Source organism: Corvus cornix, chromosome 4A (genome assembly GCF_000738735.6).
Source record: "Corvus cornix cornix isolate S_Up_H32 chromosome 4A, ASM73873v5, whole genome shotgun sequence".
NCBI lineage: Eukaryota > Metazoa > Chordata > Aves > Passeriformes > Corvidae > Corvus > Corvus cornix.
The window spans coordinates 17,065,456-17,087,769 of record NC_047058.1 but is presented as its reverse complement, the minus strand read 5'-3'; the positions used below and the strand labels follow the sequence as shown (position 1 = coordinate 17,087,769).

Genomic DNA, 22,314 nt, shown 5'->3' with positions numbered 1-22,314 from the left:
GCTGCTGACCCTGCCATGCACCCACGCAAGAAGATTTTCCCCAAAGGGCGAGAAATTTTTCTTGGAAAGGAAAACAAAGGAAAGCCATCTGGAGGGGATTTTTGCCCCAGTAATATGTACTGGAGTAACATTTCAGAGCTCCAGTGCTGGATCAGACACCTGCAGTGAAGCAGTGTGAACATCGGGCAGCTGATCCCTGCCCGAGGGGGAGCTGTGGATGTGTCAGAGACGGAATGATGGTGTTTGTTTGTAATGACTCTGGAAGGCGATAGCTGATGTTTCAGCATGTTGAACATGTGTTAGATGGGTTTAAGAACATTAGTAGATGATGTTATAGATGGCTATAAACTGCTTGTGAGGATGTCTTTATTGATCTGTTGGACTATGGCAGCTTCTCCTTTATTAGAATTTCCATTCGTTCAGTCCCATGTAAAGGATTTATAATGTGGCTTGGATATGGATTGAGAAATAAGATTTTTTTTTTATTGGATGTTAGAGTTTAAAAACAACTTTAATTGGTTTGTTCTGGGAAGCTGGTGGTGAAACAACTGGTCAAATAGTGAGGAAACAGCAGCTATTTCATTTGTTGAGCTAGAGGATAAAATGCTTGCAGCAGTTCATGTAGTAATACAGAGGCACTGTTTATGTCTGATGAGGCAAAGTCATTGATTGTGTTGGTGGTGAATCCATCTGGAAGAAGCAATCAAATCCCATCTATGTGAGCCCCCTGTGGCGGGGGGATTAATGCTGCTGATTCAGACCTGTTAGCTTCTTAATGCTGTTCCATTTATTTAAAGGTTATTGTTTGATTAAATAAAAATACTGGGGTGTTTGTGAGGGTGAAAGATGCATGGGGCTTTGGGGAGTGCTGTGGAGCTGTGCAGGGTCCCTTAAGCAAATACTACTAAAAGTCAGAGGGAAATACCCTGTTGCAGTAAGTGGCAAAACTCTCACATGGTGGGGCAGGAATTTCCTGTAATATTTCTTTGTCTATGAACCTGTAACTTAACTTTAAAAATGTGCCTCTGAAGGATGTGCAGCTAATGTTTGTAGGAAAAAAAAAAAAAAGAGTGCTCATGGAATACTGACAATTATAGGCACAGAGTATAGCCTAGAGAGGGATTTTAATCTGCAGTTTGCATCGTGAGAAAAGGACACCCTGTTCTCTTTACCTGCTGGAAGGATATAATTCAAACAAAAGTTTTGATAACAACAAGCATGGAAGAAGCATATGATTTTTTTTTCCCCCCCTCCCTCTCCCAACCTGCTAGAAAATCCTATTGATGACAAAGTTCAGGCTGAGTCAGTGGATGGAACGACTCGTGACTGGAGAGAAACAAATTGTGTCTGAAAAGTCCAGAAGCTGTTTCAACATAGCCAAAGCCATTTCAGACAGCTCTGGTTTGGAAGGATCGGTTCTGATATGAGAAACTTTGTTGAGGGAAAGGGTCTGAGGACCATAAGAAACCCCCCCAAAGCACAGGCATTGGCTGGGTACGGTGCCAGAGGCTCTGCACAGGGCTTAGTGCATCCTTCAGAGCTCTTGTTGAGGAAGTTTTGTGTCCATGCAGGCCAGATCAGGGGCTTTTTGCTGTCTGCATTCCTACTTAACTCACCTGAGTACTTATCTCATCACGTGAATGTCACTTTAGCCAGCTGTGGCCACTGTCCTGCAAAAAATGAAGGTGCAAATTCTGCTGGGCTTTTTTTCCCCCCTCAAGTCGTGTTTTCTGTGAAGGGTCTGTGCACAGGTGGGAATTGAATTCCAGGCTTTTGTGCATGAAAGATTAGAGCTCTTCCCTTTGGAGAAATGCACCTGGTCTCGCCTGAGAATTTGAAAATGCCTTTTCCTAGAAAAGGGCCTTGTCTGCTTTCATGAGCAAGGGTTAAAGAACAAAAGCATGAAATCTCCTTTCTTCTCCCCTGATCAATCTAGCCATCATTATGAGAGCAGCTTTCTGATAGCTTCTCTTTGTCATGTAATGTTAATACCATTAAGTCCACTTTGGCAAGGGAAGCGATGTATAATTAATTTGCAAATCAGTAAAGTGGATGTGATTTTTATACAAAGGAGAAGGTCTTTAACTGCAGAAGGCTTTGTGTGGGCATGGCCATGCTTGGATGGGACCCCCCTGAAGCATCCCTCTCCGAGCAGTTCCTCTGTGTGTCCCTCTGGGGACACAACTTAAGTGGGGCCCATTTGCTGCCCTCCAGCAAAGGGACTGAGTCTAACAAATAAATGGGAACCAGGTGGGGCAGGGCTGAGGTTAGGAGTGTGCAAGAGCCTCTGAACACCTGCCCAGTGAGTTGGTGGAACCAGCTGAAAATACCTTTAAGACTTTGCCTCCATCCACTTGTTTTGTTGATTTAGGTTTCTTAAAGCTTTGGCTCTATTGGAATTATTATTATTTTGATGCAGAAGGCATTAAAAAGGGGAAAGGAAAAAATTCCAAACCCTATCCGGACTGATTTGTTCCCAGAAATATGTTCAATTTTGTGTGTATAATTGAAAGGGGCTAAATATAGCTGTATTAATATTTATGGGCCTTATGTTGGAGTCAATACAAGAGTTGCTGTTCAAGGCAATTAAGCTTTACCTTTTCACATGTAGGATTTCGGTGTTTGGAGATGACATTAGTGGTGTGACCTGCATCCAAGACAGAAAAAACGAAAAGCATGCCATCATCTGTCGAGTGTGATAGCCTGTATTTAGTGCTGTTTGCTGACAGGCAGTTTGTCTCCAGCCAGGGTGATCTCTCCAGAGCAGGGCTGCTGTCTTAATAGCAGGGAAATCAGTGCTCTGGGAGGCTTGCAGGAGAATCATCCCTGCTGTGTTTTGGGAGGAACTGAGCGACGAGACTCTGGTGACATCACAAAGTGACGATTGCCCACCTCTGCTGCCTCTGTAGGTGCTGGGGATAAAGGGAAAATGATGATGGTGGCACTTCATGGATCCCATTTGTCTTCACACCATCCACATCCCAGAGCTGAAGCATGGGAAATGTGACTGTCAGGAGTGGAAGTGCACGGGGCCGGGAGGGCTCTGTGCCCTGTCCCTGGGCTCGGGCTCTCTGTGCCAGTCTGCAGGGCCAGTCACAACCTTCATGTCACCAAAGCACCAGGGAAAGCAAATCCTGTCCAGGGCTCTGAGCTGCTGTGGGGAGCGCGTGCACAGGGAATGAGGTCGGGGCTGTAACGATGAAAACAAGTCAGTTTGCGTTAGTAACGAAGGCAAAGGGATGGTGTGCTGGATTTCTGAAGCACTGCCTTTCAAGGGAAGGGTATCACTGGGATAACATGACAAGAATCCCAGCAGTGGCTGAATTGCCCTGCACTGCTGCTTTTTGGGAGCTGCAGCTCCTCACTGCTCCAGTTAACAAAGAGCTGTTAGATGCTGTAAAACCTCTCACTGATGGGGACTGTCTGAGTCCCGCCTGTCTCCTAAATTTGATCGATGTGTCAGGCTTTTCCTTTCTTCCATCTGGCTCTGGCGACCGCCTTTGGGAAGGAGAGCTGCAGCAAGGAGCCGTGGCTGGGGTTAACCTGCCCTCCCGAGGGCTGCAGGTGGAGATTGTCTCAGTGATGCTGATCGTGGTGCTCATCCCTGCTCCAAGGACTCTCAGATTCTGAGTGGGTGTGTTTCTGTTCTTTCCCTGGTGCGTGGTGTGTTTTGGTAGCTGGAGGCCTCTTAACCTCCTTCAGTAACCATCAGGGAGGTGCATTTTCTGAGGATTTTCATTAGCTTTGGCTGCTGGAGGACAATGACTGCTTAAACAGGGAGGGAAAAGTGGAAATCAAAGGGCACACCTGCTGAGGTAAAAATGGGGGCCATGCTCTCGGTGGTGGAAGATGAGTTTTCAACGCCAAGTGGCCCTTTGGAATTCCACCTCAGCTCTGGGGATTCACTCCGGGTGATGCTGACCCCAGCACTGGTATTTCCAATTACTGGTAACATAATCCTGGCCCAAGGGTGCTGGCTCCAGAGCAGAGGAGTTTTCCTTGGTGTGCCTGTGAGTGAGCCAGTCCCACCTCATCCCTGTTCCTTAGCAAGGGCAAGCCAAGTCATACATTAAGGAACAAGGAAATTGCACCAGTTAAATTTAAAAAACTCATTTAGCTAAAGCAGTGTAAGCGTCCATGAATATTTATCTGATGTTATGGAAGCGTGTGGACTCCCACCTACTTTATTAAATTGATTTTCAATAAAAATGCAAGTGGAAGACGTTTGATTAATGGCTGGTGGGACGGGACAATTAATGTGAAGCCTGGAGTCAGCAAGAAGTGTCCCCTGAGCCTGTGTGTCCCGGCTCGAAGCTGGGCTAAGAAAACGTTTCTAAACTCCTCCGAGGGACACCAGCAGTGTTTATCCATGTGGTTTTCTAAAACAGGGTAAACAGGAGCTGCTCTTTGGCTGAGGCTTTGCTGAGGTCCTGACCTTGAAGCTGGCGTGTGGTGTTTGCTCCCAGTGCTCTGATTTTCCCTGCTTTTCCCACCCCTCGGAGGAGGCTGCACCTGAGAATTAAAGCCAGCAGCACGCTCCGGCGCTCGTGTCGGGTTTGAGTGAGGTTCCCTGGGCCTTTGCATTTAAACATGCCTGGGATTAGCTCCATCAGCCTCCAGATCTGCTCAGCTCCTACCAATTTCCTCGCTCGGATTTGTCTCCTGGAGGAAGGCAATTTGGAGCTGTAATGTTACAGCTCTATTAAGGATCTCCAGCGCGGTTTCCCGCCGGGATCCTCGCGGGGCTGGTGCCGCCTCTTTCCGAGGAGCTGCTGGGAGATGCTGATGGTGGGGCAAGTGAAGGTACCTGGGGGAACCTGAACAGCCCTGCATGGCCTGGGGGCTCCCCTATCCCGGATGGCAGCAGAGCTGGAGGCTCCTTGCAGCCTGGAATAGAAACTCCCCGCTGGGGTCTTGTGAAAAATCTCGGGAAGCTGCTGTGGGAGGGATGTTACCTGTCCCATTCTCTGCAGGGCTTTGCAGAGCCAGGGGTGTAGGGTTTGGGGGGTGATGGTTAGGGGCAGGCATCGTGCCTTGGTGGGGCAGGGAAGGCTGGGGTTAGGCAGGGAGGTGGCTCCATTGTCAGCATCCCTCAGCTCCACCCCTGTGGGGCATGGAGAGGTACCACAACACCCTGAACCACTGAAACTGCTGCCCAAGTGGCCCCAGATAAATTATACCTGGGGCATGAATCCTTCCCCCAGCCAGGATGGGAGCCCCATGCCCAGGCTCCTGCACCGGGGAGAGGGATGAGCGTTTTGATGCCCTCACCCCTTCCCAAGGGGCACATGGCACCCAAAGAGCTACAGCCAGGTGGCACAGGGAGAGCATCCAGGGGCAGGGAGCTGCAGGTGCTCCTGCTGCTGCACCTCCAGCATGGAGAGGCTCGTGCAGTCTCTATTTTGCTGTTACTTTGGGGTTTTCTCTACATGCCAATGTGGCAGCAGAGAATAGGCACAGACACTGTCAGCACATGCTGAGCTGGTTGGGCACTCCCCTCATGCTCTGCTGGGGAGCTGGGCATGGACAAGAGTGATGGGAACAGAAAGGAATTAAAAAAAAAAAAAAAGATGGGAGCAGGTGCTGGCAAATAGCTGTATGGCAGGAAAAGAGAGGGAGAGTTGTGGTTGAAAACAGAAGCTGAGGAAAGGCAGATTGGCAGGCAGCATATTTCTGGAGACAGCTCTCTCCTCTGTAGGCTGAGTCACCTAAGAAACGTGTCAATAAAACACACTCTCGGGCACTGTCTCTAATAAATATATATTTAAGAGAGACATTTCTTCAAAACTTCTGCTAGGAGATGTCGAATTCTGAAGGGATGCCATGAAAAATGACATCTCCCGTGGAAGCAGGGAGTTGCCATGGGAACTGGAACGCTTTGAACATACATCACTAAAACAAGAAAACATTTTCCCCAGCAAAGGAAATTAAAAATTACATACATCTGGAGGCATCTGCCCTCTGCCTGTCTCTGATGGGAGTATCAGAGTACCATGCAGCATATCATAATTCATGTAGCGGGCAGGACTGACAATTCCCTATCAGCTGCTGAATTTCTGTGAGTAACTATGATAAAAAAAGCCTTCCTGTCCTTGGGACAGGCAATGCTGGTGCTTGAACAGTGCTGGGGAGGGGGAGGTTCAGAGGCAAAACGAGTTTCCTCTGAAATTGCTTTGCTCACCTGGGGATAAAACAGCAGCCTGAATGCACAACTAAGCCCATCTTGCCACATGGGTATGACTCCACTGCTGCCAGGGTTTGCTGGCCCCATTTGGCAGCCAGCAACTTTTCCTGGGAAGCAGGGGGAAGGCAGCTGAGAGGAGCACAGTGCAAGTTTGGGGGTTTATCTTGTGCTTTGGAGACTCTGTTTTTCCGTGCAGCAAACCCAGGAGGAGTTATTTGCACCTGGCAGTCAGTGCATTTCTTTCTCTCCCTTCTTTCCCAGTGCCTTTCTCGGTGCGTGCAGAGGTGGCACAGGGTGAGCTCAGGGGAAATGCTAAATTGACCAGCGCAGGGCAGTGTGAATTAAATCAGTTTATTTGCACACTGTATTGGCATTGCTGAAGTAAGTGAGCGCTGGCCACACAGCCCAGTGACCCGTGTGTGACAGGGGACAGACAGCTCGCTGCAGAGCTGGGCTCTGGCACAGCTCACACCACACTGGGGTGCATAAAGAAGGGAAAACGTTTGTCTGCAGTGCCCTGGCAGTGGAGGAGGTGAAGGATGCCAGAAGCGTCACCGGAGGGACACTGTCTGAGGAGCTGATTGAGTTCTCCACTGAAGGAAACGCCAGCCAGGAGCTAATGGATGAGGGAACCAGAGTGCAAATTACAGTGTTGCTCCCTGCTAGGGTACTCTTGTATCTTGTCTCAGTACCTGGCGCTGGCCTCGGGGGACAGGCTTGAAAATTAAACGGGCCCTTCCTCTGAGCTGTACAGCAACCCCCAGGAGTCACTTTCTATTTTTTTATTTCCATTTTTTGCCCACTACAGCCCATCACGTGGCCTGGCAATCCTTAGCCTGCAGAGCAGCCTGGAATGAGATACAGCCAGAGGCTCGGGAAGGCAGCACTGGGGCTGGAAGGCAGGTGGGGAGACCGAGGCACAGCAGAGCTGCCTTCACTGCATGCTCAGTGCCACAGTGCAGAGAGCAGCAGTGGTGGGGTTGGAGCTCGGGGCTCAGCCTGCAGACCTCGTGCACCTCACTGAGACATTTCTTTTGTTCCTTCTCCCTCGGCAATGCCATAAATGTAATGCAGTGTGTGTCTCATTTGGTTTGAGTGAGACTCTATTCAATTTTGGGGTCCTCATGACAAGAAAGACATTGAGGGGCTGGAGCGTGTCCAGGGAAGGGAATGGATCTGGGGAAGGGTCTGGAGCACCAGGAGTGGCTGAGGGAGCTCAGCCCGGAGAAAAGGAGGCTCAGGGGAGACCTTATCACTCTCTACAACTCCCTGACAGGAGGGCACAGCCAGGTGGGATTGGTCTCTTCTCCCAGGCAACCAGTGACAGGATGAGAGGAAGTGGCCTCAAGTTGAGTCAGGGGAAGTTCAGCTTGGATATTAGGGAAAATTTCTTTACTTAAATGGTTGTCAAACCCTGGAACAGGCTGCCCAGTGAAGTGCTGGAGTCACCATTCCTGGAAGTGTTCGAAAACCACATGGATATGGTACTTGAGGACATGGCTTAGCGGTGGTGCTGGGTTGATGGTTGGACTTGATCTTAGAGGTCTTTTCCAGCCTTAACGATTCTCTGATTTTTCTTGCATTCCCCCGCTTGCTTCCTGCCTTTCCAGTCTTTGCAGCTGCTTTCTCTGTTGTCTCTCAATGATTATCAGCTTGGCAACAGCAGCTTTGTATTGCACCTTTGTGCTTATCTTTTTCCTGGGGATCCGCCTGATGAATTGCAGAGCTCAGTAATTGCTTTACAAACGCTAAGGATGTTACTGGCACCGATCTGAAGGTTTTGCAGCTCCTCTTAAAGCAACTGTGGCCTGTTGGGAGGTGGTGATTTCTGTTAAAGAAAGGCTTGCTGAGCATGAGTTAACAAAAGGCCTCGGTGGTTTTGGGAAAGGGAGTAAGCAAAAAGCTGCCAGGGACAGTCTGCCTGAGGAAGAAGCTTCAGAGGCACACGGGGTTCATGTAGGTTGTGGAGAAGCCTGGTCTAATAAGTGGTTTTGCCAGCTGGGTTGTACATGTGTGAAAGGGTACAGCAAAGGCCCCTGTGGCTGCTTTGTTCTGGTGCCTCATCTCTCCTGTGTTTGCAACCTCAGCCACGGTACTGAGGCACTGAACACGCTGCAGTCCTTCCTTGAGGGTGCTGTTCTCCAAGATCCTTTGATATGGTCAGCAAGAACGCTGTCATTGATCCCTAAAGGGGAAAATTAACTTAAGATGAAGTTAAGGCAGGCCCAAACCAGAACACAGGTGGTTTGCAGGTAACACGGAGTGGTTTGCCTATTGCTGAGGTAGCAGACTGGCATTTTTGCCCTCATGTTACTGCTCCTGCAGCAAAATTCTCCTGGCTTTGGTTTCCTTAGGGCACAGCTGGATGTACCAGCTGGCAACACGGCGTTGCCTGACTGCTCTTCCCCTGTCCACAGGGACCAGCAGGGATTCCCTTTCCCAAGCGCCTCTGGCTTAGCCATCAAGGACAGGCTTTAATACTGAGCGTGTTAAATTATGCATGCTAATTTATATTCACACGTTTTCTCACTGTATTTATAATATATAACAAACACGTTTACGTAGCATCTCCCTTCCATTACCACGGGGTCTCAGAGCACTGCAGAGCCTCTAAAAGCATGCTCATACATACATATTCCTCCTCTGTCTTCCTGGCATCTGAGGGTGTCCTGAGTCCTTAAAATAGTAACGACAGTAGCTTTGTTCATTCTGTCTTAGTTCTGTCTGTGGCAAAAATAGCACAGCTAATTTGTAGGCTCTGTTTGTAGTCTGTATGTGTGAGAATGAGGGGTGTGTGTAAAGCCTCTATGGCTGCACACCCTCCAGCACTCGCTGCTTCTGACTCTTTCTTCCATTCCTGCTGGACTGGATGTTTATCAATAACTTGCACCACATCCTGAGTCTTAACCCCTGGATGTGTGTCTTAACGTGGTGATAAGAACACGTGCACGTGGATAAATGGGGGGGAAGCTAAGCTAAACTACGTTCTGTGGAGCCTTGTGGTAGGTTTTTAGCCAGGGCTTCTAGTGGTCTAAGGCTTATCACACCCATCTTCCTGCCTTTTGTCTTCTATAAGCTTTAGAGCCCGCTGGCTGATCTGAACAGAGCCTGACAGAAAAGGTAGGTAACTCTGAGATCTGGAGTCCCTGCAAGATTTGTGGAATTATGAAGCCGAGTGGAAAAAGACCCAAAGCAGAGAGAGGTAACTAGGTGGGATCAACTGGTGTTAGGCATCAGAAAAACAGGGAGGAAAAGCTGATCTGCAGGAAGCAGGGTTTGTTGGCTCCACTGCTGGTGAAGCAGCATCTCTCCTCGGCTTCTCTGCTGGATAAAGCTGTAACCTGCACCCCACAACAGGTGGGTTGTGACAAGGGTGAGAAAATGCCTTTCACCAGCGTGGGAGGGTGTGAAATCCCTACAGCACCTTCTGCAGCAACACCTGGACTTACCCAGCGTGCCAGGTGAGCCTGGAGTTCCCTTATCCAGTGTGTGTCGAGACAAAGGGGCAGTGCAGCGAGGTCAGACCAGAAAACTGGGCTGCCCCGTGCTGTTACTCCCACAGAAGTGCTGGGGAGGGAGTGCAGTTACTCACCCAAAAGGGACCAGCAGATGCCCCCTGTGCCTCTCAGCACTGTGCTGAGGAACAAGGTGTGTCTGACTCCTCTGCTTTAAGCAAGAGTTGTGCCTTGATCCAAACTCAGTTGGTTATGGAGTTGTGTAGGTGTAGAGAGAGCTCAGACCTGGGTCAGAGCCACGAGCACATGTACAGCACATTTGCAGGTTCCTGAGGGATTTCTCTTCCAAAAACTGAGCTGATCTTCCCTACGCAACCTGATGCCTTGACGTGACTACCTAAAAACAGAGGCTAGATGAGAATAAGAGACTAAAAGCAGGTATTTGTTTGAAGGGCCTTGAAAGGTACACCCTGAGCAGTCAAAAGGCTACACCCAAGATGGACCCTGGGTCATGGGTTCTTCACACTTTTATAAGTTTGGTTCATTTGCATATCAGGATCAATTCTCCAATTACAACTTCAGTTAATGATGTAATTACCCCAAGTTTTCTCCTCCTCTCAAGGCTTTAGTTTACACATTTTGGGGCCTGGGACAATGGAGGTGTCCTTGAAGAGCAAACCTAGAGAGGTTTGTTATATCTGACCAGCATGAGAGAGCAGCAGCAGCTGACAGGCCACACGAAACTCAGAGTTACACACCAGGCAGTGCAGGGTTTGAAAAATATAAAAGGTAAAACCTAAGGCATCAAACCCAAGGAGTTTTCCACATCCATCTATGCCTGACAGCGTGCCATAAATCCCAGACAAGCCACACTCAAGTGGTAACTGGGTCACTTCATGGTCCTGCAGCTCATTCCCGCAGAGGACATTGGTTGCAGCCATGTGAGAACTCTGCATCTGCAGCATGGGGTGGGAGACAGGGAATAAATCTATTCCCTGCCTCAGCTCTCCATGGCCCTGCTAAGAAAGGGAGGCAGGGCAGGCTGTCTCTCTGAGGGTTTGACAGGCATCATCTCACTTCATCTGTGCCGAAGAATTGAGCACATGTAATTGCAGACCATGCTGATCTCTCTCATCACGTGTGAGTGGCTTCGTTGTTGGCTGTCTCTCGAGACAGCCCCTGAAATTCTTTTGAACTCCTCGTTCTCCCTGAAATATCCAGGTTGAGGGGAGAAAGGAGAGAAGCACAGCTGGAAGTGACACCACATGTGTAGCTGTGTTTACAGATCGGATGATTTCTCTCTAGTCTGGCTGGAGGACATGCAATTGTAGACACTGATGTGCCATCACACCAGAGAGAAGGTAGTAATTAATCACCATGGCTCACAGAGCAGCAACTTGGGAACTGGCTGTACAGCAAATGCTGGCAGTGCCAGGGGATTGGAGCAGCAGCAGTGGGTGAAAAAAAGCCACAGCACCCCAGGATTGGGGAAACAGGCTCGATGCTTTCCTGGCGAGCAGCAGATAGCCTTGTTCCCCATCTGGATGTGATGCCTTTTTGATCATAACCCTGCAGAAGTCACTGGGAGCGTAACTGAGGGCGTCAGAGCTGTTACACAGACCCAGTTATTCTGGAATCAAGCAAGTAGCCAGGCAAAACTGTGTGAGACAAATCGTCCATGACACGGCAGAGCTAGATAAGGATCCAACCCAAAGGTCTTGTTGGCAATCCCCTGCAGGCTCTTACTCACCCCTGCTTTTGCTGAGATAAGACATTTGTTTCAGACGTTTCTATTGTTTCTTTCCTTACTATGTGGTTTATTCTGCAGAGTACAGATTTCCCAGTGCTCTGTCCTTGGCTGACCCCACTTTGCAGCAGATGAGCATCCTGTCATCTTTAACCACACTGTCCCAGGCCACCAGCCTTCATCCATGGACCCTGCTCATCCTCACCTCTGTGCTCCCTAGAGAGAGGCAGGTGCCATCAGAGGTGGTGAGGTCTGGGTGGGCTGAACTACCTGTGGGATTACCTGCAGGGCCAGCGGGGTCTCAGCTGTGTCGTGGTGTTTCTGCCCAAGTGAGTTTTCCTGGAGACGTGGGGGTGTTTCAGGCAGTTCAGGGAATTAGAGCTGATGCTGCTGTTACCTCTGTCTGGCCTCTGAAGGGCTGGGCCAGCTGCCAGCCCCCCTGGTGGCACTCCTGGCCCTGCTGGCTACCATTTGGCCCTGACAGGACCGAGACATCCTGTGTAGGTTCTTGCCACTTCTTCTCAGAAGAAGAACACGTACACACTGCTGTCCACTTCTGGTAAAGGTGCCCGGGCTGAGCTGCCAGACAGGGGTGAATGTCTGTGATAGGAGACTTGGCTTTCACTTATGAGCAAGTAATTTCATACTCAAGGTTGCTGGGCTGCTGCAACAGCCAAGCAATGTCTGAAAAGATGTATTTTTACTTTGGGACTGGGAGTTTGAAGAGGCTGATCATGACCTCTGTCTGTGTTGTCTGAGATCCCCCAGTCATACCCAGCTGAGGAGAGAGAAGGGCTTGTGCTGAGACCTGCCTGCATCTCTGCACTCCAGCTCTGCTCTCCCTTTCCCTGAGGCTGGAGGGAATGCCAGTAGGTTCTCATTGTTTTTGCCACCTCTGTTCCCCAGCCTTTCCCTCCTGACCCCAGCACAGCCTCTGCTCCCAGGATGCCTGGTGTGGAAGCACTCCAGGTGCAGTAGGGATGTTTGTGGTCGTGACATTAGCAATAGCTCACGCTGCTTTGTGGCCTTTTGTGTGGCAGGAGCTCTGTCAATGTCCTTGGAGTCAGCTTTATCCCCTGGCTGGGCTGGACAAGCCTAGGAGGCATCAACAGCACTGCAGTGATGTTCACAGAAATGTTTCATTCTCTGCTGCTATTTCTGAGCTCCCTCAGAAAAAAAAAAAAATTGCAAGAAAAGCAACTCTTAATGTGTGTGGGGGAGTCTTACTGCCCCCACAGCAGGAGAGCAGCAGTGAGGGCCGCATCAGGGCTTTCTGGTGTGTGCTTGGTGATGTAGATGTCTCCATTTCTGCAGCTTTAGGTTGTGGGCAGAGGTCACCCTCTCCTCCTGGGCAGCTACCCCTCTGCTTGTGCTTCCCTGTCCTCTCCCAGCACTGGCCTGGCAGTCCCAAGTGCCAAGCCACAGCAAGGGTGCCACGTGCCACACCACCCAGAGGTGTGCCACACCACCCAGAGGTGTCCCTCCCTTCTTCAGTGCCTCTCTCCCTGCAAGGAGACACCATTCAGCTCCTGCTTTCCAAAACAAGGCAGCACCACAGGTTAAAAGGCCACCTGAAAAACCACGGGTAGGGACTGGGAAAGGCAGCCCATGGACTGAAGTTGTCCTGAGGAGGGAGAGGAGGCACCCAAGGGTGGAGTTTCTGGCTGGGGCTGGAGAGTGACACCTCTGAAGGCAAGGGCTGCCCAGGGCTGTGGTGCAGCTCAGCTCCAGTGGGCTCGTGGAGCTTGTAGCAAAGGTCACGGAAACCTCTTTTGTTCCAGAGGCTAAAAGTGGAAGGAAAATTAAATCCCCCCAGTGGGAGGCTGAGAAGGCGAAGAATGAAACACACAAAGAGCTTCTGTGTGCAGCTGCAAAAATTACCTGCTGCTGCCTGTTAATTACTATGGCAAGGAGCTGGGGGAAGGTATGAGGTGGAAGTCAGTAGTACAAGCTGACTTCTTGTGTTTCCCTTCCCAGGGATGCCGAGTTAGCTGGAAAGCACCGCCCTGGTGTCCAGTGTGGTTGCTTTGGGTTGTGTGATGTGATGTGGGAGAGAGCAACGCTGCATCCCCTCTCTTCACGGTGACACTGCTGTCAGCACAGGCCGGTGGGAATCCTTCCCGAAGGATTCTGTGTGTTTGAGCGGACACTGAATAAGGGGACCTCAGAAGCTCTTGAGCTGAGGGTAAATGCGGTTGTCTAGGAGGGAGTTAAGGGGCACTGTCAGCTTGTTCCTGCCCTTCTTAGGTCGTGACCACACCTGGAGGTGGGATATTGGAGGCCAGAGCAGAAACATCTCCCTCCAGGAGCTGATTGGAGTGGATTGAGGGTTTGCACCTCTGAGTGCAGAAAAACCTGAACCCTTCTGTTCTCAGCCACACCACCCCGCACAGAAACACCAGCACAGATGGATTTGTCACCTCCGAGCTCCCTTCGGTCCTCGCACAGCCCTGGCGCTGCCTGGAGGAGGTTCCCATCCCCTGGCTCATCCCGTTCATCCGCGCCGGGGCCGTGCAGCCTCCCTGACGTCAGCGCGGCATCCAGGAATCCCCTGCACGGAGCCGCAGCGCCTTCGCCCCTGTTTTTCGCAGCACACATCGCTCGGGAGCCCCCAGCGCCCGGCTGCAGGCACATCATTCCGGCTGGCTGGCGGCACAGCCTCCGGGAACCCCCGCCCGCCGAACGTGCGCTCAGCGCAGCCCCAAACCTCCGCAGCTGGCACACGGCGGCCGAGCCGGGGCATCGCGGGGTGATTCCTCAATAAACAGCTCTCGATGGGTGCAGGGCGAGGTTTAAGGCGAGCCTGCTCGGCCCCCGGTGCCCCCGCCCAGGATCGCCCGTAGAGGCGGCTCTGCAGCCGGGGAGGGAGAGGCAGCGAGGCGGCGTAATTTGTATTCCAGCTCTGCCGCTGCTCCCGGTGCTTCCAAGAAGAGAGTAAAAATAGCACTCCGTCATTTTGTAAATAATAGCTATCTCCTCCCGGGCCCAGGGAGTCACGAGCGCTTACGGGGGGGATTGCAGGAGGAACGGAGGGTGTCTGCCTTGGGCCAGGGCCAGGAAGATGGGCAGGACTCGGATGGGGGTGCAGGGCAAATGGAAAGCCCGAAGCACCTCAGCAGCAGCAGCTGCTGATTTACACCTTCTGCACAGCCGGGGAAGTGACAGACCCTGCTGGTGTGGGGCTGGATCTGTCCCTCTCCTCAAGGCTGGGAGCGGGGCTTGTGGCGTACGCAAGCAGCCAGATCTGGGGTAGCAGATTCCTGGAGGAGAGGGGTAGCTCTTAAAAAGCAGGCAGGTGTAGGAAGTGCCATGGTAACACTGTGGGAAGGGTTGTTTTGTTTGCCATTTGCATTGCAGATCTGCCCAGCTGTGGGGGATTTCTACAGGTGGGAGCAAGGCAGCGTAGCCTGGCAGGCAGAGAACGGGCTCTGTAGCCCGTGGGACCTGCAGCACCTTGTTCTGCTCACACACCTGCTCCACATTGTTTCTAGAACCATGGTTGTGCTGAAGCTGGGGAATAAGCTGAGCCTATAAAAGGGCAAAGCCCCCAGACAAGGGAATTGGCCTCAAACAAATGACTTGGGAACATGGCAGGACACTTGGATTTCTAAATTCAGTTAAAATACTGAACCTGAAAATCCCTTGCTCTTCCAGTTTCATGTTGGCTCTGGGGTCTCTTTTGCTTTCCTGGTGCAGCAGCTCTGCAGGGTGGCTGGAAGGGGCTTGTGCAGCCCACCAAGGGCTGTGTTGTGCCATTCCTTAGGGCAGCCAGAGCTGGGCTCTGATCCTTGCTCTGCTCCAGCTTCCTACCTGAACCCAGTCCTTGCATTTTTGTTTCCCTGGTAATAAACAGGTCTGGCAGCATCCACCTGCCACCCCAGCAGGCTTGAAGGCTCAACCTGTGCTTGTAAAAAAATTGAATTACAGGGAAGGATGCTGCTAGGAAATGAAAAATGCCATTTTGTGTTCTGCAGCAGTTCTAGGAAAAGTGCCTACCCCCCTATACAGTCCTTAATTATTAAATCTTTGGGGAGAACTGGGCAAGACAGCCAAGCTGCAGTGCGAGCACATCTGTGGATTGAGCAGAAAATAAGAATTTCCCTGCCATGTCTCTCAGCAGAGGCAGGAGATGCTCTTCTCTCAGCTTTCTCTTGCTGAAAAAGCAGATGCAGTTTCTTCTCGTTCAGGCTCAGGGTGGATAGGTGTGAGGGTGAGGAGGGGAGGCTGCCAGGGTGGCTCCTGATTCCTCTGCAGGAGGAGGTCTCACAGGCACAGAGCTGGGAGCAGTGCAGATGCTCTTGGGCTGTGGGAGCACAAAGGAAAGCGAATCTCTGAGGCTGGAGCTTGCTCTGTTCTGCGGTGTTTCACTTATCTCTGGATTTCCCAGCCCTGCTGAAATCCCTGCTTGCGTAGCAATGATTTAATTTCAGAAATCCCTCCGGACCCCAGCCAAATCCTGCCCTGAGGAGCACATATTAACAGGGAGAGTTCAGTCTGGCTTTTGTCATGAGAGGTGCAGGAAGCTCATTTTTCTCTGTGCTGAGGGACATCAGGGAGCCAGCGATGAAGCCCCAGCTTGTCCCTTCACTGGGTGCTGCATGGTCTGGCCAGGGGGTAAATCTGCAGTCTGGAAATGGGGGATTCTCTTCAGACCTGGGTTGTAATTAGTTATTAATATTAATAAGTTATTATTAGGTTCTTGAAGTTTCCTAATGCCATTATCTGTGATTGGGTTTACCAGTAGATTGAAGGGTCGGGAAGGGGTCTCTGGAGCTCTGTGACAGCCAGGTTACAGCATGATGAGGACATAAAGGCTCATTTAAGGATTGCAGGATCACATCAAAAGGTGTCCAAAACTAATTCTGCCTTTTTGTCTTCTCCTGACTTCCTGAATCCCTTCCCCTGTGCTTGGACCCAGAAGAGCACACTGTAAGTGCTTTCGTGGACCCTTGTCCCTCTGGTGCAGGCGACAGCTCATCCTGCACCTCCCAGGGACTGTCTTCCCCAGCCATGGGTGGCCACAGCTCCTGATCTGCTGTCCATGGCTGCAACTGAATGCCAGGGAGGCAGGAGGGGAGGGGACGGAGAGTTCTGTGTTTTCTCCAAGACATAAAGAGCTTTCTCTCGCCGCATGGGGTAGCGGGAAGAGCCTCGCATCACTAAATGTTCTCTGCTGTGTGCCTCATCTGGGGACTTGTTTGGAGGGGGACTGAGAATACCCAGAGTGTTTCAGCCTTACAGAAGGGGCTCGTTTTGTTTAGACTTCTGGGTGTTTCACAAAGTGTACCACGTACGTATTTCTGTTTAACCTTCTTTTTATCGCATCAAGACGAGATCAAGGGTTAGTTATATAGCACAATAACACCAGCCACGGGCTGCATCCAAAGCTTCTCAGCCATAATAACTAAAGACATGTATACGTATATTTTAGCCATTAAGGAGAAAACCATGCCAGAATGCATTATCTTATTTTGGGATGTAAAACTTTGAAGCACAAACCTAAGCTTCATAGTACTGCAAAATAACTCTCAGGGGACAGAAGGATTTCCATAACTAAATTAAACAATGGGCTGTCCAGGCTACTTGCAAGGCTGCTGCAGTGGCCGAAATTGGGTACTGTGCATAAAACATGAACTCTGCTTCGCAGCTTTAAATTGGTTCTTTCATTAGGAGAGCAGCTCTGAGCCAGCTAATGCCACACAACAGCGTGATCTATCCCTAAAGTGGGGAGGATTTATGGGAACTGAGTGCTGAACTCAAGGCAGCTCATCCATCATGTTTTGAGCACAACCCAGTGGGCAGAGCATAGGACTGTAAATCTGGGAAATCGCCGTGCCTCGATTTCCCTGCAAAGTGGGGTGGCAGCAGAGGTGTCAATTGGAAACATGCCAAAATCCAAGGGAGCCAAGAAGGAGAGCTCTGTGTGCTGTTCAGCACGTGCTGGTGGCTGTGTTCTGCACAGCACTCCAGGTTATCTGAAGGCACGTGGTTAAAATTGCCCCTGGTTTTAGCACCCGGGCAGGGAGTGGGGCTCTGTGGCTTTGCAGGGGCAGCGAAGCTGCTGCTCAGCATCCGTGAGGGAATCTCAGCCCGGGATGCAGGGGCAGCACGTGATGTGGGCGAGCAGCAGCTTTGTGAGAGCGAGGCACTTAGGAGAACAGCAAGCACGGTGGCAGTAAAAGGCAATCAGAATATTGATTCTTTTTACATACAGATAAGCCTGGAGCTGTAACAAACCCAGGGTTTCCTAAAACGGCTGGAACATTGCTAGGCTGTTTATCTGGCTGGGAGACACAAAGGGATTTCAGATTAAAAAGGAGTTTCAAAGCATCAGGGCTTACCTCTCTACTGAAAATGTGTGGATCTGTACGAGGGTATGGATCCTACGGCCACACTGATTCTGTAAATATGCATTGTCTGGCCGTGTGGGACAGATTTGTCCTCAGTGTAAGTGTGGGAAGCAGCAGAGCTGCAGTGGAGATGAATGTGCCCAATTACGAGTGATAAAATCAGCCGTTGTTTGGGGCACAGAGCACGGTGCTGAGGGTTCAGCAGAGCAGGAATAAACACCATATAACAAACCTCAAACCCTTCCCTGCACAAGGAAATTCAGCTCTCTAATTGCTTTTTTTTCCCCTTTTTTTTTTCTTTTTTGTCCCAGACAGTGTAACCGAAGTCAAGACAGACATTTACGTGACGAGTTTCGGCCCTGTCTCGGACACAGACATGGTAGGTGCCCCTGGCTGGTCACCCCATGGGGAGGGATGGCTTCTCCTCACCTGCTGTGGATGTGTCCCACCCTCATCCCAGGACAAATGCGGGATTTTCCTAAGTGACAAGAGCTGGTGGTATCTCAGTGCCAGGGGTTGTTTCTCAGGCGTGCTTGCGCTTTTGGAAACCAGTTGATAACTGGAGGAAGGCAGATGCTCCCTGGGAAGAGGGGAGGATGCCAGAATCAGGTCTGGTTTGGTGGCAGTGAGAATGATTCACCATCAAACCATCCTCAGTGCCTGAACCGGAAGGGAGGCAAAAGAGAAAACAGAAAAAGCATGAACTGATTGCACTATTTAGACATGTTCAGGGAAAATTATTAATGAAAAGGCCTGCGGTCTGAATTTAGGCTTGTATTCCCACAACAGTTTGTCTTCTAATTAAAACAGGACTGTGGAGCATAATTAATAGTGAGGTTTCTCGACAGCATTTCTTGCAGCTCGTATTCCACACGCACCCAGAGAAGGGTTGGCTCTGGGTGGTTGCTCAGGAGTTCCAGGATGCCACGTGAGGACAGTTGTGCATTCAGGCCTGACACCCTTCTGCGTGTCCAGCCCTTGAGGTGGCCTGGTGCTGGCATAGCCCGGGCCTGTGGTGGGCAGTGCCATGGAGGGAGCCCCTTTTTGAGGAGGGAGCAGGCTGGAGCAGTGTCCTGTGGCTCTCCCAGCCCCTCCAGAGGTGCAAGGGTTTAAATTTCTGGGCTGGCATGGCCTGAACATCTCTCCAGCTGTCCCACTGTAATCCTGTGCTGGAAAGCAGAGGAGCTGGGGGAGAATAAAATCTCTGTGTTTCATGGAGGTGCTCGCTCCATCACTCAAGCCTGCGTTGCTTTAGGAAGACCACTCCCTCCAGGGTAGGAAGTTAAGTTGGTGTCAGTGTAATCAAGATTATGAACCTCATCTGAGTTCTCCCTCTCTCTCTCCCTGCTTTCCTACCACAGCAGAGACCCATAATATATTCAGCAATCGTAGCCCTTGGGGAGTATCTGGTAATTACTTCCAAGGTGGAGCATATTTGATTAAGGGAGTGTGTATAATGAACTGTGAAGAAAAAAAATATGAGGTATTGAAAAGAGGAAAGTATTCTCTGCAATGTGATTTGACAAAATGAATTTAAAATTAGGAAGACAGTTAAGGAATAATAAATTATTTCCCCTCCGCGTGCTTTCGTTCCGTGTATTTTACAAATGCATAGCGAATGCGTTTTAGCTCTGCTGCTAAAAGTGAGCCAGAGAAACCCCATCTCCTGGGGAAGCTGGGGAGGGCCTGCTCTGGGGCTTCCTTTCATCTCGGGAGAGGGGAAGTCCCTCCTTCCCTGCCGGCATCTGCCTGGTGCTGTGCTCCCACCCCTCCCACAGCCATTACTCAGTGCCTGGGAAGCGGCTCCGGCGCATCCCGAGCCTGTAATTATGGTGATGGAGGAGAGGCAGGTGAAGCTGCCGTGGGCAGCAGGGGAGAGCAGCTGCTTAGGAAGGGTGGAGGAGGAGGAGGAGGATGTGGAGACCTTTTCACCGAGGTGCTCCAAGGGACTCCTGATCTCTCTTTTAGCTGGGAAAGCAGAGCCTGATCGGACCTGACGCACGCCCCGATCTTCGGTACTGAGCTCTTGCAACTTTGCCTCAGTCCCAGGGAAATTATACAAAGGCAAACAAAAATCGAAGGGGATTTTTTTTGTTTCGTGGATGGACTCTGAGGACAGAGTCAGACTTGATGTTTTCAGTCGCTTCTGTAGGCAGAGAAGAGCATAGCATGGAACTAAGTGTGCTCCTTGGAAGGGGTGAGTTGGGAATGATGCTTTTATGGAAAGAAGCATAGAAAAGAGGGGAAGACTCTGAACATGATTTCTCTTTCCTTCAGGAAGGATTCCTAAGCATTAAAGAAGAAAAGCAGGGCCTTGGAAGTCATTAAAAATGTTTTCCTTCTTTGTCTGGCACTTTTTAAATAGGAACAGGGAATGAGAGAGAGTTCTTCTCCTGATAAGGACTCTCCCCAAACCTCCCGGGACTGCACACAGGCTCCTTTCTTTGGGTTTACCCCGAGAAATAACAAATTAAAGACCACTTCCATGAAGGGGCAAAACACCTTGTGCAGGGCAGAGCCCACAGGAATGTGGAATCTCCTCTTTCTTTGCCCCAGCCAAGCTCCAGAAGGTTCATATTTGAGCAGGGGTGTCTCCATGGCCAGGGAGCAGGGATGGATTTATTTCTTGAGATGCTTCCATTCTGCTGCCATCTGCTGCAAAACCTGTAGGAATCTCTCTGTCCTGTAGGAAAGTGATGCACAGCAGTTTTTAAGCACTGCTGAGAGGTGCTGCAGGAGAGAAATCACTCACAATGATAAGTTTAGTTGGTCGTGCGGCCTCCAGGAACCCATAAATAAAGACTACGAGTCTGCAGCAGCAGGGGGAGGAAGAACAATTGGGACAGACAGGTTTTCCAAAGACCCCATCTCCCCCTAGAAGTGGTTTCTGAATCTGCATTCACTGAGAGAGGAGCTGGCCTTGGCTGCAGGGGTTCAAAGAGGTGACTTCTACCTGCCCCAGCTGGAATTTGGCCTAGGAAATGGGTCCCTGCACCTGCAGAGAGAAGAAAAAAGAACAAAAAAATAAAAGAAGAAGAAGAAGAAAAGGGAAATAAAACAAGGAAAAGAAGACAAAAGAAAGTCACAGGATCTTGTAATGCAAGTCTGCGAAGTCCTCGATTCAATTATTTTCTAAAGGTGGCCTGGGGAACAAAATAACATTAAGACAATGTCATGCAAGTTAATTTCTTTTTTTTTTTTTTTGTGAGCAGGGATATAATTACCAGCATCCTGGCCAGATTCCATCTCCAGGATCTTTATTTTTGCCTTCTAAAATACCTGTGCAGCTGCACATAATGGCCTTCCTCCCCTGAAACACCTGGATAGAGGTGCTGGTGCTGCAGGGCTACCCCAGCTCTGGCCACTGTAGGCTGTGCTGCAGCTTCTCTGCAGCGCTCAGAACCACTGACACGCACATTTTGACATCACGGGTAAGTCATTATCCAAAACGTGGGGAATCCCATCTATCCTGCACTGCTGTTAATCCCTGCTTCCTCTTGAACCACACTTCACATCACCCCAGGTGTGCCAAAACCCAGTTTGCCCTATGACCGAAGACGCCACCTCTCGAATCACCTCGTTTGCAATGAAGAGCTGAGTAAAACACGACTTATTTTTCTCCCCTCTCTCCCCAAAGGAATACACCATTGACGTCTTTTTCCGGCAATCCTGGCGAGATGAAAGGCTGAAGTTTGATGGTCCCATGAAGATCCTTCCCCTGAACAACCTGCTGGCCAGTAAGATCTGGACTCCTGACACCTTCTTCCACAACGGGAAGAAATCTGTCGCCCACAACATGACAACCCCCAACAAGCTGCTGCGCCTGGTGGACAATGGCACCCTCCTGTACACCATGAGGTGAGTCTGTGTCTCCTTCCAGGGAATTCCAGGTCCCTCTGCACATACAGGCACCTCAGGGTGCATCACAGCAGGGTTTGTGCAGGCTTCCACTAACTCTGTTAGCAAACTTGAGTCCTACCCTGCTGCTTTCCCTGCTCTCCTTGTTTCCTCCCTATGTACCATCACTGATCCTCAGCTTGGCACATTTTTACAGGTGGATTTTTCCTCATCATCCACATTGATTTTTTGCCTTTATGTGCCGAGTTAGAAGTGTTGGGATCTATAGTTTGTGAGGTTAATGTGCCACCTGGCTTAATTTTCTTCCTGACCTGTGATGGGATATGAATCAGGTATCCAATGTTGGTATGGGAACATCAGGATGGGAGAATTTGTTATTCTCCAGCAGCTTGAGAGCAGATCTAAATTTGTTCAGCATGTTAGGGCAGAACCATTTCACACATCTAATGAGACCAAGCTTGCTTGTGACAACAATGGGGTTGTTTTTTCCCACTTTGTGGAATAAAAAAATCCAAATCTATGTGATCAATGCACATCATTAGGGAAGAAAACCCAACAAACAGCTAATTAAAAACTCTGATTTGGAGAAGCCAGGGCTGCAGGAGCCATAGGTTATAAATGAAACAGCAAGCTGCTGATAAATGCACGAGAAAGGTATTGAGTTGGTTTTGGCAAGGTGTAAATCTTTGTTTTAAAAAATTATTTTCTCTGTCTCCATCT

At 50.1% G+C, this 22,314-nt stretch overlaps 1 protein-coding gene across 3 annotated transcripts in view; it reads left to right on the top strand.

Annotated features, from left to right (window-relative positions):
- LOC104691628 (gamma-aminobutyric acid receptor subunit alpha-3) overlaps nucleotides 1–22,314 on the top strand; it is a 72,228-nt gene that overhangs the window by 20,509 nt on the left and 29,405 nt on the right. For all 3 annotated transcript variants that reach the window (XM_039571921.1, XM_039571919.1, XM_039571918.1), the window contains exons 4-5: nucleotides 18,048–18,115; nucleotides 21,374–21,594. In XM_039571921.1, the coding sequence (XP_039427855.1) occupies nucleotides 18,048–18,115; nucleotides 21,374–21,594 (289 nt within the window). The remainder of the gene's footprint in view (nucleotides 1–18,047; nucleotides 18,116–21,373; nucleotides 21,595–22,314) is intronic.